This window comes from Callorhinus ursinus, unplaced genomic scaffold, assembly GCF_003265705.2.
Source record: "Callorhinus ursinus isolate GAN/ISIS: 27379988/994484 unplaced genomic scaffold, GSC_fseal_2.0 scaffold8, whole genome shotgun sequence".
Taxonomy (NCBI): Eukaryota; Metazoa; Chordata; class Mammalia; order Carnivora; family Otariidae; genus Callorhinus; species Callorhinus ursinus.
The window spans coordinates 36,520,430-36,536,882 of NW_027397070.1; the positions used below are offsets into that span (position 1 = coordinate 36,520,430).

A 16,453-nucleotide genomic window follows, 5' to 3' on the forward strand; every position below is an offset into this window, starting at 1 on the left:
GAAGAAGAAGAAGAAGAAGAAGAAGAAGAAGAAGAAGAAGAAGAAGAGGAAGAGGAAGAGGAAGAGGAGGAGGAAGAAGAGGAGGGAGAGGGGGAGGGGAAGGTAAAAATACCCTTGCTCTGGGATTAAAAGTTCCATTCTGGCCTGCGAAGGTATGGATTCACTTGTCTATTCTGTATCTTAAAATACTATTTCCTATGTCCTAGGTAGAACTCTATTACCTAAGTATTTCTTCAAATTTTACAAACACCCTCCATCTCCTCCCTTGCAACAGCCTCAACTCCCTGATCCTTTGCCCTGATTCTTTTCCATCCACTCACCTTACCAAATTCCAACTCTGGTTAAATCCAACTCTTCATTACTTCTTCATCTATACACCTTTGACTAAACATGGATAGAGTAAAACAATAATCATACTCATGGATGCTAGTGGAACTCATGATCACTAGTCCCAAGCAGACCTTAGTGTTTAGCAAACCTACCAAATTCCCTTTGCCCTCTCACTTCTCCACCCTCTTAGATTACCATTTCATACCTACTTCTCTCTCACCATACCTTCAATACTTCTTCATCTCCTTCACCATCCTTACTCTCAGGTGATAACCATGTTTTTTATATTACTGAGAAGAGCAATCGGAAGAAAACTTCCAATATATATTTACTTGTTTGTCTCCCCTCCCCCCATTAGGATGGGAAGGAACTGTGTTATCTCCAGGACCTAGAATGGTGCCTGCACCATTCTGTATACCTAATCAGCATTTTGGGTTGATGAAAAAAAAATCAGTAAAATAGATAAACAAGGGGAACAAAACTCTCCTACAAGAGTCATAAGAAGGCTCATGTTAAGTAACTCTGGTGCCCAAGGTTAAATTAAAAGTAAATCTACCATCTCCCAGTTCATTGTTCTAGACCCAAATCATTTTGATATTATGGTGTTATCACAAAATCTCCTCTGCTCTTTCTCCAAAAGTTCCACAGTCGCCTTTATTCAACTTAAGAATTTGAGAGACATATTTTTTCTGCCACGATTTCCAAACACACTTTGCTATACTTCTACCTTCACAGAGATAGTAGGATGATTACTTAATGTCATAAATATTTTATTTCTATTGAATTTTTCATAATAATTTTACAGCTCATTTGAACAATAGAAAGTAGCTCATATAACAGCATTCGTAGTTACATTGTGCAATACTTTTTTCAGTGATCTGTTACGTATTTGAAAGGTGTGGAAAAGTCTAAAAATAAAAGTCTGTTTAAAATAAGCTCTTCCCCTACAAATTCTGGCCCTGGAAAGAGATAGTCTTCTCTAATGATTTTCACAACGGGGTCTGATTTTCCCTGCAAATTCTAATTTACATGCCTATCAAGCACATAGTTCAAAATCAAATGGTCTGAGTTGTTTGGAGTTTATTCAAATGCCACTTTTTTTGTAAGAATGAGTTATGCATTTAAAAGATTTTGCCTGATGAAGAACTCTGAGTTTCTGATGTAAGGATACAGGGATGGAGGAGTAGGCAGATAAATGGAAGGGCATTAACTTGAGAAATAAAAGTCAATGCTCAATATTAGCACCTTTTCCCCAATCTCACTATAAAATGCTGTCAATTTTTAGTTTCCATAAATAGACTCCATATACTGACACCATCAATGTTTAGCATATCAAAACTGAGAATGTACTGTAGGTATTCTCCCTAACTTCAGCAATGTCATGAAATCACTTAAAGAGAGAGAAAATAATATTCATCAAATATAAATATAAATATTATTTAAGGGAAAATACTGTGACACGAAAGCTTTTTACTCAGTATTACTGTCATTCAGTGTGAAAGCAAGAGAAATTCATCCGAAGAATGTTAGGGCACAAATCATATAAAAATTACTTATCTTTTATTTAAAAACATATTACTTTAGGGGCGCCTGGGTGGCTCAGTCATTAAGCGTCTGCCTTCAGCTCGGGTCATGATCCCAGGGTCCTGGGATCGAGCCCCGCATCGGGCTCCCTGCTCAGAGGGGAGCCTGCTTCTCCCTTTCCCTCTGCCATTCCCTCTGCTTGTGCTCTCTGGCTCTCTATGTCTCTGTCCCAATAAATAAAATGTTTAAAAAAAATAAAAATAAAAAATAAAAACATATTACTTTAAGATATAGTCAGCTGTTAACTGGAGGTTTTTCATAGATGTTCCTTATCAAGTTGAGGAAGTTCCTCTCCATTCCTACTTTGCTAAGAGTTTTTACCATGAATGGGTGCTGGATTTTGTCAAATCCTTGTTCTATGTCAAATGAAATGATATGATCTTTCTTTTTTTAGCCTGTTGAAATAGTAGATTAGTGATTGATTTTTTTCATGTTGAACCCACTTTGCATATGTGGAATAGATCCCACTTGGTTGTCATGTAGATTCAATTTTTGTTGAGTATTTTTATATGAATATTCATGAGAAATATTGGTCTATAGTGTTCTTTTCTAGTAATGTCTTTTTCTGGTTTTGGTATGAGGGTAGTGCTGGTCTCATAGAACAAGTGAGGAGAGTTCTCTCTGCTTCTATTTTTGGAAAAGATTGTAGATTTGCCAAAAATGAAAAACAGAAACATCATGGTGTTTCTTTGTTTTGGAAGTTTATTAATTATTAATTAATTTTTAATAGATATAAGATGATTTAGGTTATCTATCTCTCCTAGTGTGAGTTCTGGCAGTTTGCTTTTCAAAGAAAGGGTCGTTTCCCCTAAATTATCAATTCAGTGGTTATAGAGTTGATCAAAGTATTCCTCTATATGCTCTAATGTCCTTGAGATGAGTTGTGATGGCCCTTCTTTAACTTCTAATATTGGTAATCTGCTTCTTCTCCCTTTGTTCTTGGTTAGCCTGGCTAGAGGTTTATTAACTTTGATGATCTTTTTAAAGAACCAGCTTTGAGTTGTGGTGATTTTCTCTAATGTTTTCCTATTTTCTAGTTCATTGATTTCTGCTCTAAAGTTTCTTATTTCTTGTCTTCAGCTTGCTTTCAGTTAAATTGCTCTTCTTTGTCTCCCTAAGGTAGAAGCTTAGGGTTTTAATTTTATATCTTTCCTCTTTTCTCATATATGCATTTAATGTGACATACATTTTGCTCTAACCACTACTTTTGCTATATCCCATTAATTTGATAATTTGTAATTTCATTTTCAGTTACTCAAAATATTTTTCTAATTTATCTTCAGGCTTCTTCTTTGGCCCATGGGTTATTTAGAAATGTGTTAGTTTCTAAGCATTTGGAGATTTCTTAGCTATCTTTCTGTTATTGATTCCTAGTTTAATTCCATTGTGGTCTAAGGACATGCCTTTTAAGATTTCTATTCTCTTAAATTGGCCAAGGTGTGTTTTATGGCCAGAATGTGATCTATCTAGTGAATATTCCACGTAAGCTTGAGAACACAAATTCTGTTGCTATTGGATGGGGCACCCTGAATTTTAAAACAAACAAGCATTAAACCTAATACTATTAGAAAACTATTCTATTTTTAAAAACAGTATTTAAATTCATCCTAAACCTTCTAGACACTGGGTCTATGAGTAAAGGTAGAAGAACAGGTAGAGTAAGTCCAAAAGTGAATATTCGATCTTCCAGGAGATGATTTAATACACACATTTTCAGAAACATTCACAAATAAATTGTTCCATGTTATACTTTAAATGGTTTACACATTATAAAATTTTCCTCTTATAATTTGATGTTAACCAAAAACTGACCAAGTATAATATATGTGAATTCATATGCAAGGAATAAACCTATAAAATTTTTCTATAATTATGATTACAGTTGGAAAAATTAAACTTTCATGCCAGTTTTTTTAAAGAGGTAAGAAAAGGCAATGCCAAATGCAAAGAGGAAGATTACATTTTTAGTCTCCTGAGAGATTATTAAAAATAACATGTCATAAAACTTCTAAGAGTATTTGAAATTCTTCATTTATCAGACACCAGTTTTTAATTTAAACGTAATTGGAGAGAATGAAATGAGAGTAAACTACATAGAAAACAGGATAAAAGCACATACCACTGACCACTGATTTCTATAACTCTCTTCCTGAATATTAAAGTCAGTAAGACTGTAGTCAGGATGTTTGCATTTTGCCAGCTACTCTCTTGATAACAAAATTATTCTTCACATAATCTAACAGCATCTACCCAAGAGACTCTACAAAAGCTGAATAAGTAAAGGGTGAAAAGTAATGTGAAAAAAGTCAACTAACCAATCTCTAATCAATTCAACAAAATTCAATCAACTGATCAACTGTGCTGTAAAAAAAGGACTTCACCCAAACCATCTCACAGGCTGTTTATTTTGTGTTTCTAAAGTTCATCCTGGAAGAAGTTGTCAAAACTCCCATTATATTGATTCTAAATTAATAATGCTCTACGATAGTTCTTCCTTATGTCTTATCTCAATTCCTCTTATTATAATTTAAGTTAACCAACTATTATTTCTACTTTGGATAGCCATGCTATTTCCATTCAAACGGTATGATTGAATAAAACTGGTTGTGGATAATTACTAGCATGAATGTAAAGCAAAAGAAGTACCAAATAGTAAAATTTTGTGTTCCAGTTCAACCTCTGTATTTTTTAAATAATAATATATTTAATTGACAGCCTAATTCTTAAGTGTGGCCATTCCTTTGAAAATTACCTTTTGTTGGGGTGCCTGGGTGGCTCAGTCAGTTAAAGTGATCAACTCTTGATTTCAGCTCAGGTCATGATGTCAAGGTCGTGAGATCAAGCCCTGCATTGGCTCCACACTGGGCAGGGAGCCTGCTTAGGATTCTCTCTCTCCCCCTCTGTCCCTCCCCCAACTCTCTCTCTCTCAAAAAAGAAAAAGAAAAAGAAAATTACCTTTTGTTGAATCATCCTCTATTGGCTGTTTGAACAACGTAATATCCTTGAAAGTACATAGGAACAAGACCACCTTTTCATGTTCGTTTCTTATTGGTGCAATTTGCATATAAAACCAAACAGGGGTTCCTGTAAGAGACAGAAAGGACAACAGCATGTGACATAGCCTCAGCAATGATGTGGTCTCCTCCTTGCCTCTTTCTTAAGCTGCCGACTGCTGTGCCAAGAATGAGCACCGAAACAACAGTATTTTAATTGCTTTCAGAATTTAAAAAAAAAAAACTTTAACTTTGTATCAATTACCAATTGCTCAAATATTAATAAACATTTTTCAACCCAAAATATCAAAATGTGAAAGTAAAGCTGAGGGTGACATTGCACCACGCAGGGGCACAAAGGCTGTGTCACTACAGTAACACCTGCATTACCGTTAGGTCTGGGTCCCTGCACCTCCACCGCTCTCTCCAACTTCCTTTTCATACTTTGACCATGTGTGACCACTCCTACATGCTTCTCTCTTCCTGTCCCTTTGAGAAGTGTTTTCAATTGACTTCAACAGCAATCCCTGATGCTCTGATAAGCATTCCTCTTGGAAGAACATTTGAAATGCTATTCCTACCTCAAGGCTCTCTCGTCAGTCAGAGTTATAAGATGGCTCTATGCCTTTGACAGCACCCCCACATCAGAGAGAGAGGATGTCAGCAACGCTTGATGTCTGCTGTACACAGAGCTCTACCTGAAGCTTTTAAGGCGACCTTGAGAGGGGAAAAAAAAAGACATGCCCCCAGCCCTTGAGATTCTCAGGTATCTTCATGAGCCACTGCTTCCTATCTCCTTCACTCAAAGGATGAGGCTTGACTCTGTCACTATGTTCTTTATTTTTTTTTTTGCAGTTGTTCAAATATTCTTTATTTTTTAATAATTTACCAGTTGCGTATAACACCCAGTGCTCATCACATCATGTGCCCTCCCTAATGCTCATCACCCAATTACCCCATCCCCCTGCCCACCTCCCCTCCAGCAACCCCCAGTTTGCTTCCCATAGTCGAGTCTCTCATGGTTTTTCTCCCTCTCTGATGACCTCCCATTCAGTTTTCCCTCCCTTCCCCTACAATCCTCTGAGCTGTCACTAGTTCTTTAAACAATGGCTCCTGCAGGCTCCAGAAAACAGAGTTTCAGAGCACTTAAGGCTTTGGATTTGGACAAACCAGGAATTGGCATTATATCAAACAATAAATATTTGAAGACACAAGAAATGCCTTCAAAGGAGTAATTATCCATTAAACGATAAAACACTGAAGGAATGTTCCATCAGAATCAAAAAGACACACTTTCCATTATATTCTTTCCAAGCCATCATGCAGTAAAGCCTCTCCAAATTTTCTATCTTAAAGACATAAAGGCTTTTGTTAGGTTTGGGATTTGGGGAGTGAAATATGCAGCTATTAATAGTCTCTACGTGAGAGTTGATAGTCTGTTAGTGGTGCAACAAAAACCAAATTAGAAAAACCTTCATACCTTTGGCCAAAAAACTCACAGAGTAATGTCACCACAATAGGGAATCTGTCCTCTACACAAGAAGAGATGGCTTAACTACCAGGTTCAAGAAGTCAGAGAATTAGAAAGAGGAGGTGTTTATAGAATATTCAGTTCTGACAACCAGATCCTTTGCAACCCTGGGGCCCTATGAAAACACGGCCCTTTCCAAAATGATCACTGGGTGAGACAGGGATCTCAAAAACCATCACACCATCTCGCAGAGAGGCTTGTTCTTTGTTCTCACTGCTCCTTCTTCTACACAGTGTACCCAAGAACTGTGAGTGATATACGCAGTTCTACAAATCACCAGACACACATGCTAGCAGATATGTGGCCTATGGCTGTTCCAACACAGTGAGCTTGAGGCAGCAGGGTCATAAACAGAGAAAGGGGCATTAAAAATCAGTCATTTTCCAAGGTCTGTGAAAAATCTGAACAGAAAGAGACGATGTTACATTTTGCACCTTCTATGAAAAGAGCAACTTTTCAAATTTTAGCCTAGAGTCAAGACTGTTTCTTTAAAACTGCTTTCAGCTATCAAAGTTGACTTACAGGGTCAGATTCCCCAAGTAGACGGAGTATTTGCGGAGTGGCTGGTAAAATATCCATACTCTGGTCTGGGGGTTCAAAGGAGCAGAAAGTCTGAGAGCGTTAGGCAGAGAGGCCAGTTGTAGATGGAAACTCAGGGCAGTGTCTTAGCATTGATTATCTGGGCGGCCCAGGCTATCACAGGTGTGCCTTTGTGCAGACAGGAAGACCCATTTAAACCATCACCCCAGTGCTACTGTTTCCTTCCCAACAGTAGAAACGGTTCCCGCTAATCAGAGCAACGCACCTTAAAAATAGAACCTACAAACTGAAATGTCAATGATGACACGTGTTAAATCAGATCCCCCATTTGCAAAATGCTGTTTAACCTATTACTTAATGGAAGTGTTAGGAAGACGTGGCATTCAGGCCTTCCCAAAATATTTATCTACAGACATGTGAATTTTTCTATCTAACATTTTTAAAAAGTTACAAGAACATACTTTTCTTAGTTGATGTTCAAGAACCTTCAGGTAACAATTTACAAGATTTTTTAAAGCTCCTTTCAGTGTAGTAGAACTCCACTAAAATACATAAATGATATCTACCCCTCATATTAATGAAAAAAACTCAACGCAAATAAGAGAATTTCAAAACATTAAAATAAAGCAAAATACTACCTTGGAAGGCAACTTTTGGAAATATAAAATTCAAGTTCTTGTTAACATGATTTAAAGGATATAAGGAAAACAGAATCTCCACAAAGGTATTTTTAAGAAACTCAGACACTATGAACGTGGTTCTCATGCTTTAAAATCAGGCAAAGATTTGTTTATTCTTCTTAGTGTCAAAGTGAAATGACATTAGTAATAGGGAATATCCTTAAATTATTTGCTAAACTCAGGGCACATAGCTAAGTCATTCAAAGGAGAACAACCCTATATGAAAAGGATACAGGGTTTTGACATAGGAGTCTACTACAAATTTATCAATATATATCTGGACCTGGTGAGAAAGACCCAGAGGACACCTCAAGCTTGACTTTTCTCCGGTCGAGGCCAGAGCAGTTCAGAATGAATTGTTTTCTAGGTGACAAGCCAACAGACATTTGGCTATGAATAAAGAGAAATACCTCTTTGGCCTTGATTCTGAAATGAAAGATAAAATAATAAGACATTCCATAGGTAAAACCACTAAAGATCAATATTCCCATTACCAAGTGTACTAATTTTAAAGCAATGCCTGTGGCTGTGATTATCTCTTTGATGGTCTATTAATAAAAAGAAAAACCTAAGTTCAATTCTAAATATTTTGTAGTGAATAAATGTTTGAGTAAGATGGAAAGGATGAATTATGCTGTAAAAAATCCAGCCTGCTCTGAACATGGAGGAAGTGCTTCCTGTTGAAGCTAAAATGCTTCCCAAACTGGGGAAGAATTTAGTAACCATCAATTTCCACTAAAGAGAATAACTGGCTTTGGGATGCCTGGGTGGAGCAGTCAGTTGAGTGTCCGACTCTTGACTTCAGCTCAGGTTATGATCTCAGGGTCATGAGATCGAGCTCCACATTGGGTTCCATGCTCAGCAGGGAGTCTACTTGATATTCCTCTCCCTCTGCCCCTCCCACTCATGTTCTCTCCCTTTCTTTCTCTCTCTCTGTCAAATAAATAAATAAATCTTTTAAAAAATGATAATAATTGGCTTTGCTGTCATTTATCATTAACACTAGATAAATTGACCTGTCTTGTAAAATGACTGTTCATTTTAAAAAAAAAAAAAGGTCAACTTGGGAAAAAGAAATAGAAGTCAGTGACCACACTATTCAAAGAAAACAAATTAGAAAGGAAATCTGGTTGTGGAGTACATTAGTTGGTTTTTGTTTGGCTGCAAATTCTGAAAGAGAGTCCATATCATGAGGTCTTATGTGATATATAATGGACAACTGATCACTCACAAATTCCATCCTAGAGAACAGTTCACCATAATCAATACATATTTACCAGATGTGAATGGCCTATTCTGAAAGTAGGAACTACTTCTGTTAGCCTTCTACACAAAAGAGTCAGAGCCTAGCAAAAGGCCACATTGGTAAAGACCTCAAGTCAATAACACAAGTCAGTCATGCACATGTAGAAAGGGAATCACACATACTCAGTGATACCAATCACCTTTTCCATTAACCACAAGAAGAAATGAATGAATTTCTCTATCATTTTTAGTTGCTGTCATGTAACTGTAGGATCTTCACCATGAGTATTAATTACAAAACATTTTGCCACCTCACACACACACACAAAATCACATTTAAAATACACCACATTTTCCTGCCATTCCTCAAAAGTTTGCTTTTCAAAGGGAGAATCATTCATTAGTTTTGCTATCTAATTTTATCAGCACCTCCTGCCTTTACCAAGAGAAGGACAAAGTTTGATATTCTCTTTACACTATAGCTCAACCACCACTAACCAAAACATAACATTAATCAGAGCTGACACATCTTATTGGTAATTTAGATACTTACTGTTTTTCTTGTACAGAAGAACTTCAAAGCAGTTTGAATCGTAGTTGTCAAAAGTCTGTCTGACTTTCTCAATGGTCTTCTTGTCAGTCAATTCTCCATACATAAAACTGGGAAAAAACAAACAATCCATTTCAGTTTTGTGTTGCTTTTCAAATGCTATATAAAATCACATAGTTGTCTCTTTTGATTGAGTATTCAAATTTAGGTATAAAATTAAATACTGCTCCCACAAAACAAACTAAATTATTGAAACAATGTTTTAATTGTGATTGTTAAACTTCTTGCTAAAAGCTAGGTTTAGAAATTATTTCATATGTATATATATATATATGTATATATATATATATATATATAAAGAAAGAAAGAGAGAGAGAGAATCACCAACTTACATAGTTCATATAGGCATGAATTTCAGTAACTATGGTTTAGTTAAATAACACCAGTTTCCCAACAGCACAATTCAAATTTCATTTATCATAGTATATTAGCTGTAAATAACGGCATAAAGTATAAACTTTGCTGTTAGCTCCTCAGCCTACAAATCACTAGTAAATAACAGATACACATCACAATCAGTAACCAATCACATCACTTCTTTCAAAGCCCCTCAGTCTTGGTCCCGGTGCATCTGTTATTCAGTTCATGCCCAGACTCAAAGCATGTAGTTGTGTTGCCTCCTTGGCTCTCAGCAATAAACCCATGTGACATTTTACAAAAACAGATCATTGAAAGCAGGAGTTAGCCATCAAAGATTAAAGTCTAGCAAAGAAAAGAGAAATGATAATGCTGGAAGGGGACATTCATACTGAACATAAATGAAGGTATAGATGAAACACAAGACTATGGCATATTGACACTGTCGTCATTTGAGAGACTCTAGATGTGCAGCCAGAAGAACTTAGGGAGGGTGAACTTATCAACATAAACCAGGAAAGCGATTGTGACAAAAAGGATCAAGTTTTCCCAGAGGAAGTGTCGCCAGTAAAAAAAATTTCACATTAAAAAAACCACAGGAGATAGTTCACAATCGTGAGAGTACAGGAATAAAATAGTTGTGGTTGATGCAGATTTATGAAGGAGTATGAGCATTTACTAAGAGAAAAAAATGCTCTCTTCATGTCATGCTATATTAGGAGAAGGCAGTATAATTCAAGTGACTCATGATAGTTTTCTTAAAAAGAAATGAAATGCTTTAATTCTCAATGTTTCTTAAGTTCTAAATCACAGTGTGCTAAATATGAGTTTTACTATTATTTGCATTTCCCTGCATTTATAACCAAGAGTAAGAGAGTTTTTAATGTTTTGACAGACATGGGTAAAGTCACAGAATAATCACAAATTTTTCCACTGAGTTTTAAGATCGTATTGCATGGTTTCAGCCTGCATGGTCTTTTTTATTTTCTCACACACAAGGATATGTGAAGAGTCCATGTTACACATATAATACAACAACATTCTCATCAGTTATGAGGATTTTTCTCAAGACAGGTGCAGGTGTTGCTAACAGGAGAAAAATGATGGTGATAAATTGAAGAAGATATACACTGTTGCCATGGGTGAGGGAACATACAAAACATATGTTAAAGAGTGAGATTTTACATGCCACAAAAATTTCCCAATGTTTGAAATTATCTGTTTTTCTAAGAGAACCTCACCAAAAGTGTGATTATCTACACAACTGAACCAGTCAAGGACTACAAGCCTCTAAAACTTTACTTGTGATGCTTCCACAATCATCAGTTGTGCATCTGGTTTTAGATACACAGTTCTACTAGTTAGCATAATTGTCCAGAACCTATCTTCCACCAGAAAAGAATATGTGGCACCTGCCAGATACCTTGACTAAGTTTCTGAAGGTTCAAGTCTATCTTTGTTTTTGCTTTTCTTCCAGTTTCAATGAGTTTGCATATCAGCCAGAGGCTAATCCAAGTGAGGTAGGGCCTAAAGCTTATACAATCTTAGGGACCCTCTTTAAAGAAAATAATACAAAATTATAAAACAAAATTAGGTACAGAGCTTTGGAAAACACCCACTCAAGGAAGGGCCTCTGAGTTAAGATTCACTGTCTTCAAGGGAAATCTGCCCCTGAATTTATCAACCTAGAAAATTTACAACATGAAAAATATAGTTGAATAGCAAAATAAAAAAACAAAAACAAAAACAAAAAAAACCTAGTGGATTTAACAGCAATGCCATATCACAGCCAGAAATTACAGAGTCATGGCCCATCTTATGATAACACCTTGAGCAACTAGAATTCTAGAAACTAAAAAAGGGAAAGAAATAAAGCTTATTACCAAAGACTGCCTAATCTGCATCCTGCATTTTCAATTATAGTATTTCTATCTTTTATTAAAAAAGAAAATTTTCATTGTCATTATAACAGTAAAATAAGAGAATCTCAGAATAAAATGACAGATTCTAACCCCATAATTTCAGAGCCAGACTCACAGAAGAAGCCTCCAAGCCTACCTATAACACAGCACTGAAAAACCATTATTTCTGCCAAAGCCTGAACTCCAGCTCATGACAGTCTCATGAAAAATCTCTTAAAGGCATTACACTGAAACTAGAATTACTCAGTTAAAGGCACCCTCCTTGCCCTCCAAAAAATAAGACACTACTTTAATACTGTTAATATTTTTTACACACAGGTGAACTTTTTAAATCAACCAGTTCCTTTTAAATTGACTGTTATTTTTAATTTAAAGACTTGTTAGTAGAAAGAAAACATTAAAAAACAGGAAAAAAGTTAAGATATGGTTAAGTTAACTAAATGTTTATGGTCTTAATAGGAAAGAAAAGAAAAACCATCTTACTCCTGTTAGTAAATGTCAGAGCTCTATAGTTCAATAAACTAAAACACAATATCCACAACTGGCCAACAGAAAAACATTTAAAACAAGAAAGCATCTACAATATAACAAGCAATTAAGATTTTAAAAATTTTGAAAAATTAATAGGATTTAAAAATAAGTTACAACTTAAAAAAACTGTCTTGGAAATTGATGTAATAATATCACTTAATAAAAAATAAAACACAAGTCCAATTCAGTGAAAATTCCAAAGAGAAGATGAAAAAAGCAACTTTTCAAATAAACTCTAAAAATTCTATAATATATTCTTCATTAATTTAGCCCTCTCAATGGTAAAATTACCTGTCCTAATAGAGGCACTTTAAGAAAAAAAAAATCCCAGATTATTACAATCTGAGTATTTCATTAAAAATTTGTCTTTTATTTCTTACATTGTTTCACTCATGTTTTTCATTTTAAGTTTATTAAACCAAATATATGTAACAGAATGCATATTTGAGGTGGTAAAATGCAGCAATTAACGAATAAAAAATATTTCAAAATGAAATATATATAAAAAATATAAAAGATGTCTGAAATGTATTATCCATCCTCCCAATGAAAGTATTTCCATCTGATGTTCAAACCATACTGATGAAGTCAATGCTTCCACAAAGTCTATGAGAATGGCACATTTGTTTATTTGCTCAGCTATTTACATGTAAATGCTGAGTGTCTTTATCAAGCTTTCCAGCAGCCTGACTCTGGAAGGCTGAAGCTCAATGCAGTCTTTGAATGGTTAATGGAATTTGAAGGAAACCAAGATTTAGAAATGGTAATCATCAGGCTTTGGAAACTGTATACCTATATAATAATTTTGCACATTTTTTATGTGTACCCTCCAGGAATATATAATGGGAATATAAAAAATTTTCAGAACTTCAAATTGCTCTATTAGAATGCCAAGCTCTCCTTAGAGTAATTATAAATGACTTCCTCAGCTGCACTGTTATCTTATTGGAAAGGAAAATAAAATTAGATGCTCAGTAGCTATCTATCCCCGCTATAATACTGAGTGGTCACGATATAAGAGAAGTCCACCCACCACTTACAAACTGCATAATTCATGGGCAAGACATATAATTGCTTTGACCTTCAGTTTCCTCATCTGTAAAATGATGATAATGTTCATATACCTCAGAGGGTGAGGGTTTTAAAAAGATAATGCACATGAAGTCACAAATTATAATGGGCTGTACAATGGCTGAATTATGACTGGAATACTTCTTATGGGTGGGGTTAGAAGAAAACCCCTCCAGGCCCAACCCCACTACTCTCTAGCTCCTCTACAATTCTAGAACAGGGGTTGGGCCATGCTTGCTAATGGGCAGGGTCACTGTGTCTTAAAGGGATACATACATCACTTTGTGTGTCTCCTTTCTTTATGAGCCATGAGGTTGAAGCACAAACCCAGGGCCTACTCCTGAATATTCTGGCCACTTTTCTTGCCACACAACTAACTGGTGGTAAAATTTGGTCTTGGGAGTAAGGGAGAAATTTTCCTGAGGCCTGGCCTAGGCTAAATCCAGCTTGCCTGAGCATTGGGCAGTATAACTTTCATGTATTTTCTGCCCTGGCAAATTTCTAAGGACAGGTCGCCTTGGTTTATAGCAGGATTTACCTATTCTTGGATCCCTTGTTCTGTCAATAAAATCTCACAAACAAGCCTCATTATGATACCTACCAGCAAGGATGGCTATAAATGTTGACAGAGTTTCAAGGGAGAGAGGAACCTTACAAACAAAAAATATATATATAACCTATTCATGAGTTCTGCCAATCTATCTTAATCTGCTAATGGTCAACAACGCTCTTGGACTAAAACACCATATTTAGTCACCGCAAAAAGGATAATATTATCTACAGGCTGTAATTCACAGCCTAGCAAATGCTTCATCACAGAAACCACACAGATTGACTTAATGCAGTTGGTAAATGTGGTCTCTCGCTCAGAATCAGCCACAAGAATAAAATTTTCACAAAAGTTAATGGGAGAATGGGCTCAAATCTATATAGTCAAAGGATCAAAAAGTAAAAAGCCTGAGGGGGGGAGTAAGGAGGAAAATTTACAAACAAATAACACAGCTTTCAAAATCTTAAAGAGGTAATTTTAGAATAAATCAAAGCTTTATACATTGAATCGTAACCAAAATGTTTCACAACCCATTAATTTATATGAGCTTAAAATGATTTAGATAGAGTCATAAATGGTAGATCCATGGCATGTAATTAATGGAAACCAGGGAGAGCCGTGGACATCTCTAACCTTTGGAGTGTGACATCACTGAGGCACCTCTGCTCTCCAACACCTTCCCCTGGTGCCACTGTGTGAGGAAGAGCCCTCAGCCAAATGGAACCAAACTGACTGACATCCATCATGTGTAATGTGCTCTCACTGGCTGAGATGACCCTATGTTAATAAAACTACTTGTGAAATACATCCAATAAAGTGCCTCTTAATTGCTTCATTGTCTCATTTGATGGCTTGGATAAAGGATTATTAATGAGCCTCCCAGAGGGGAAAAAAAAAGGTATTTCAAAGGATCTATATATTCCAATCCTCCCTACCTATATTATTGCTCTTCTCACACTTCTAAAAAATAAGCAATCAAACAAAAGCAAACAAACAAAAAAACAGAAGGGGCTTTTAAAAATCTCTCAGGTCAATCAAAGCTAAAATGCTAAAGTGGTTTCTACCTAACCTATGATAGCATGTCTTGATGTCTTTAATGTCATGGCTTCCTGGGGGTCATGAGATAAGATCAGATGCTTTTAAATACCCTCCCCCCAAAACCTACAATCTCCTTTAAATATGCAATACATTTTGTGTCCTTCAATAAATAACAAAACAGTCCAAAGGCTTGGAAACGCAATTATTAAATAATAAAATGGACTAGATTTGAAATTCCTACCAATCCTGAAGTGTCATTAGAATGTTTTTCTGAACTTTTAGCCAAAACAAAAATGAGATGGTACCTAGCACACATCACATTTTTAAAAATAGAAATGTAGGGGCACCGGGGTGGCTCAGTTCGTTAAGCATCCTACACTTGATTTCAGCTCAGGTCATGATTTCAGGGTCCTGGGATGTAGCCCCAAGTCAGGTTCTGTGCTCAGGGTGGAGTCTGCTTGTCCCTCCCCTTCTGCTCCTTCCCCTGCTCCTCTCTCTCTCTCTCAAATAAATACATAATTTTTTTTAAAGTACATACTATTATGTACTATTATGAAGCACAAGGATGTAGGAAAAAAACACTCCCTTGTGGCTGCCGAGAGCAGAAACAGGTACTCTGGACAGAAAGGGCAAAGAAGGAACAAGGAAATGGAAGAACTAAATATTAACCTCTTGATATTGTAAAATCACAAATTAATATTTTTTTCATTTCCCCAAACAACCCATATTTCAGTATTTTAAATGTAGAACATTAATTTTTGTTGGTGACTACTTTAATCCATCCATAATCTAAGTTATATAAAAAGATGACTGATTTTTTCAGCATATAAAATGTCATATTGTTTCCTCACAGACTGATGCTCACTGATTTGCAGTTTCTTACTCTGGGTATGTTTGCCTAAAACTTCTCATTATTAAAATCAGTAAAATTCTTTGAATTATTTGTAAGGCTATCTTCAGTGTCAAATTAGTTATCTCCAACTAGAATTGTGGTGATTCCAAACTTTATAATAACTCTTAGCTTTAACAATGTATTCCTATATGTGTATATAATTTTTTCTTTCCTTCTTTTCTTGTTTCCTTGTGCAAGATATTCAAAGGTTTTTATAGACTTATACAGGAAATAGAAAAAAGCCATATGTAAAAAAAATCAGAATCAAAATGCAGATACTGTTCTGTGAACTATTTTTTTGTTTGTTTGGTTGGTTGATTTTTTTACTTAAAAAATATTTGTTAGCAAAAAAAAAAATGTTGTTAGCTTCTTTCAGTGTCTTATCCTTCCAACATATGATTTAGAAAGTTAGGCTTTGCCATAATATTTTTTAGCAAACCTACTACTGGACATTTTGACTATTTCTAGGACTTTATTCTTCTAAAAAATGCTGCAGTAAACATAAAATGGGTAGAGTTTTATTTTAAAAGGAGACAAGGAGCCTTAAAAGGGGAATACATTAGAATAAATTATGCCTAG

At 35.6% G+C, this 16,453-nt stretch overlaps 1 protein-coding gene across 1 annotated transcript in view; it reads right to left on the reverse strand.

The window, feature by feature from the left end:
* KCNH5 (potassium voltage-gated channel subfamily H member 5) overlaps window positions 1-16,453 on the reverse strand; it is a 313,954-nt gene that overhangs the window by 264,663 nt on the left and 32,838 nt on the right. The window contains exons 3-4 of the mRNA XM_025870498.2: window positions 9,457-9,563; window positions 4,870-4,998 (exon numbers count right to left, since the gene is read on the reverse strand). Of these exons, the coding sequence (XP_025726283.1) occupies window positions 4,870-4,998; window positions 9,457-9,563 (236 nt within the window). The remainder of the gene's footprint in view (window positions 1-4,869; window positions 4,999-9,456; window positions 9,564-16,453) is intronic.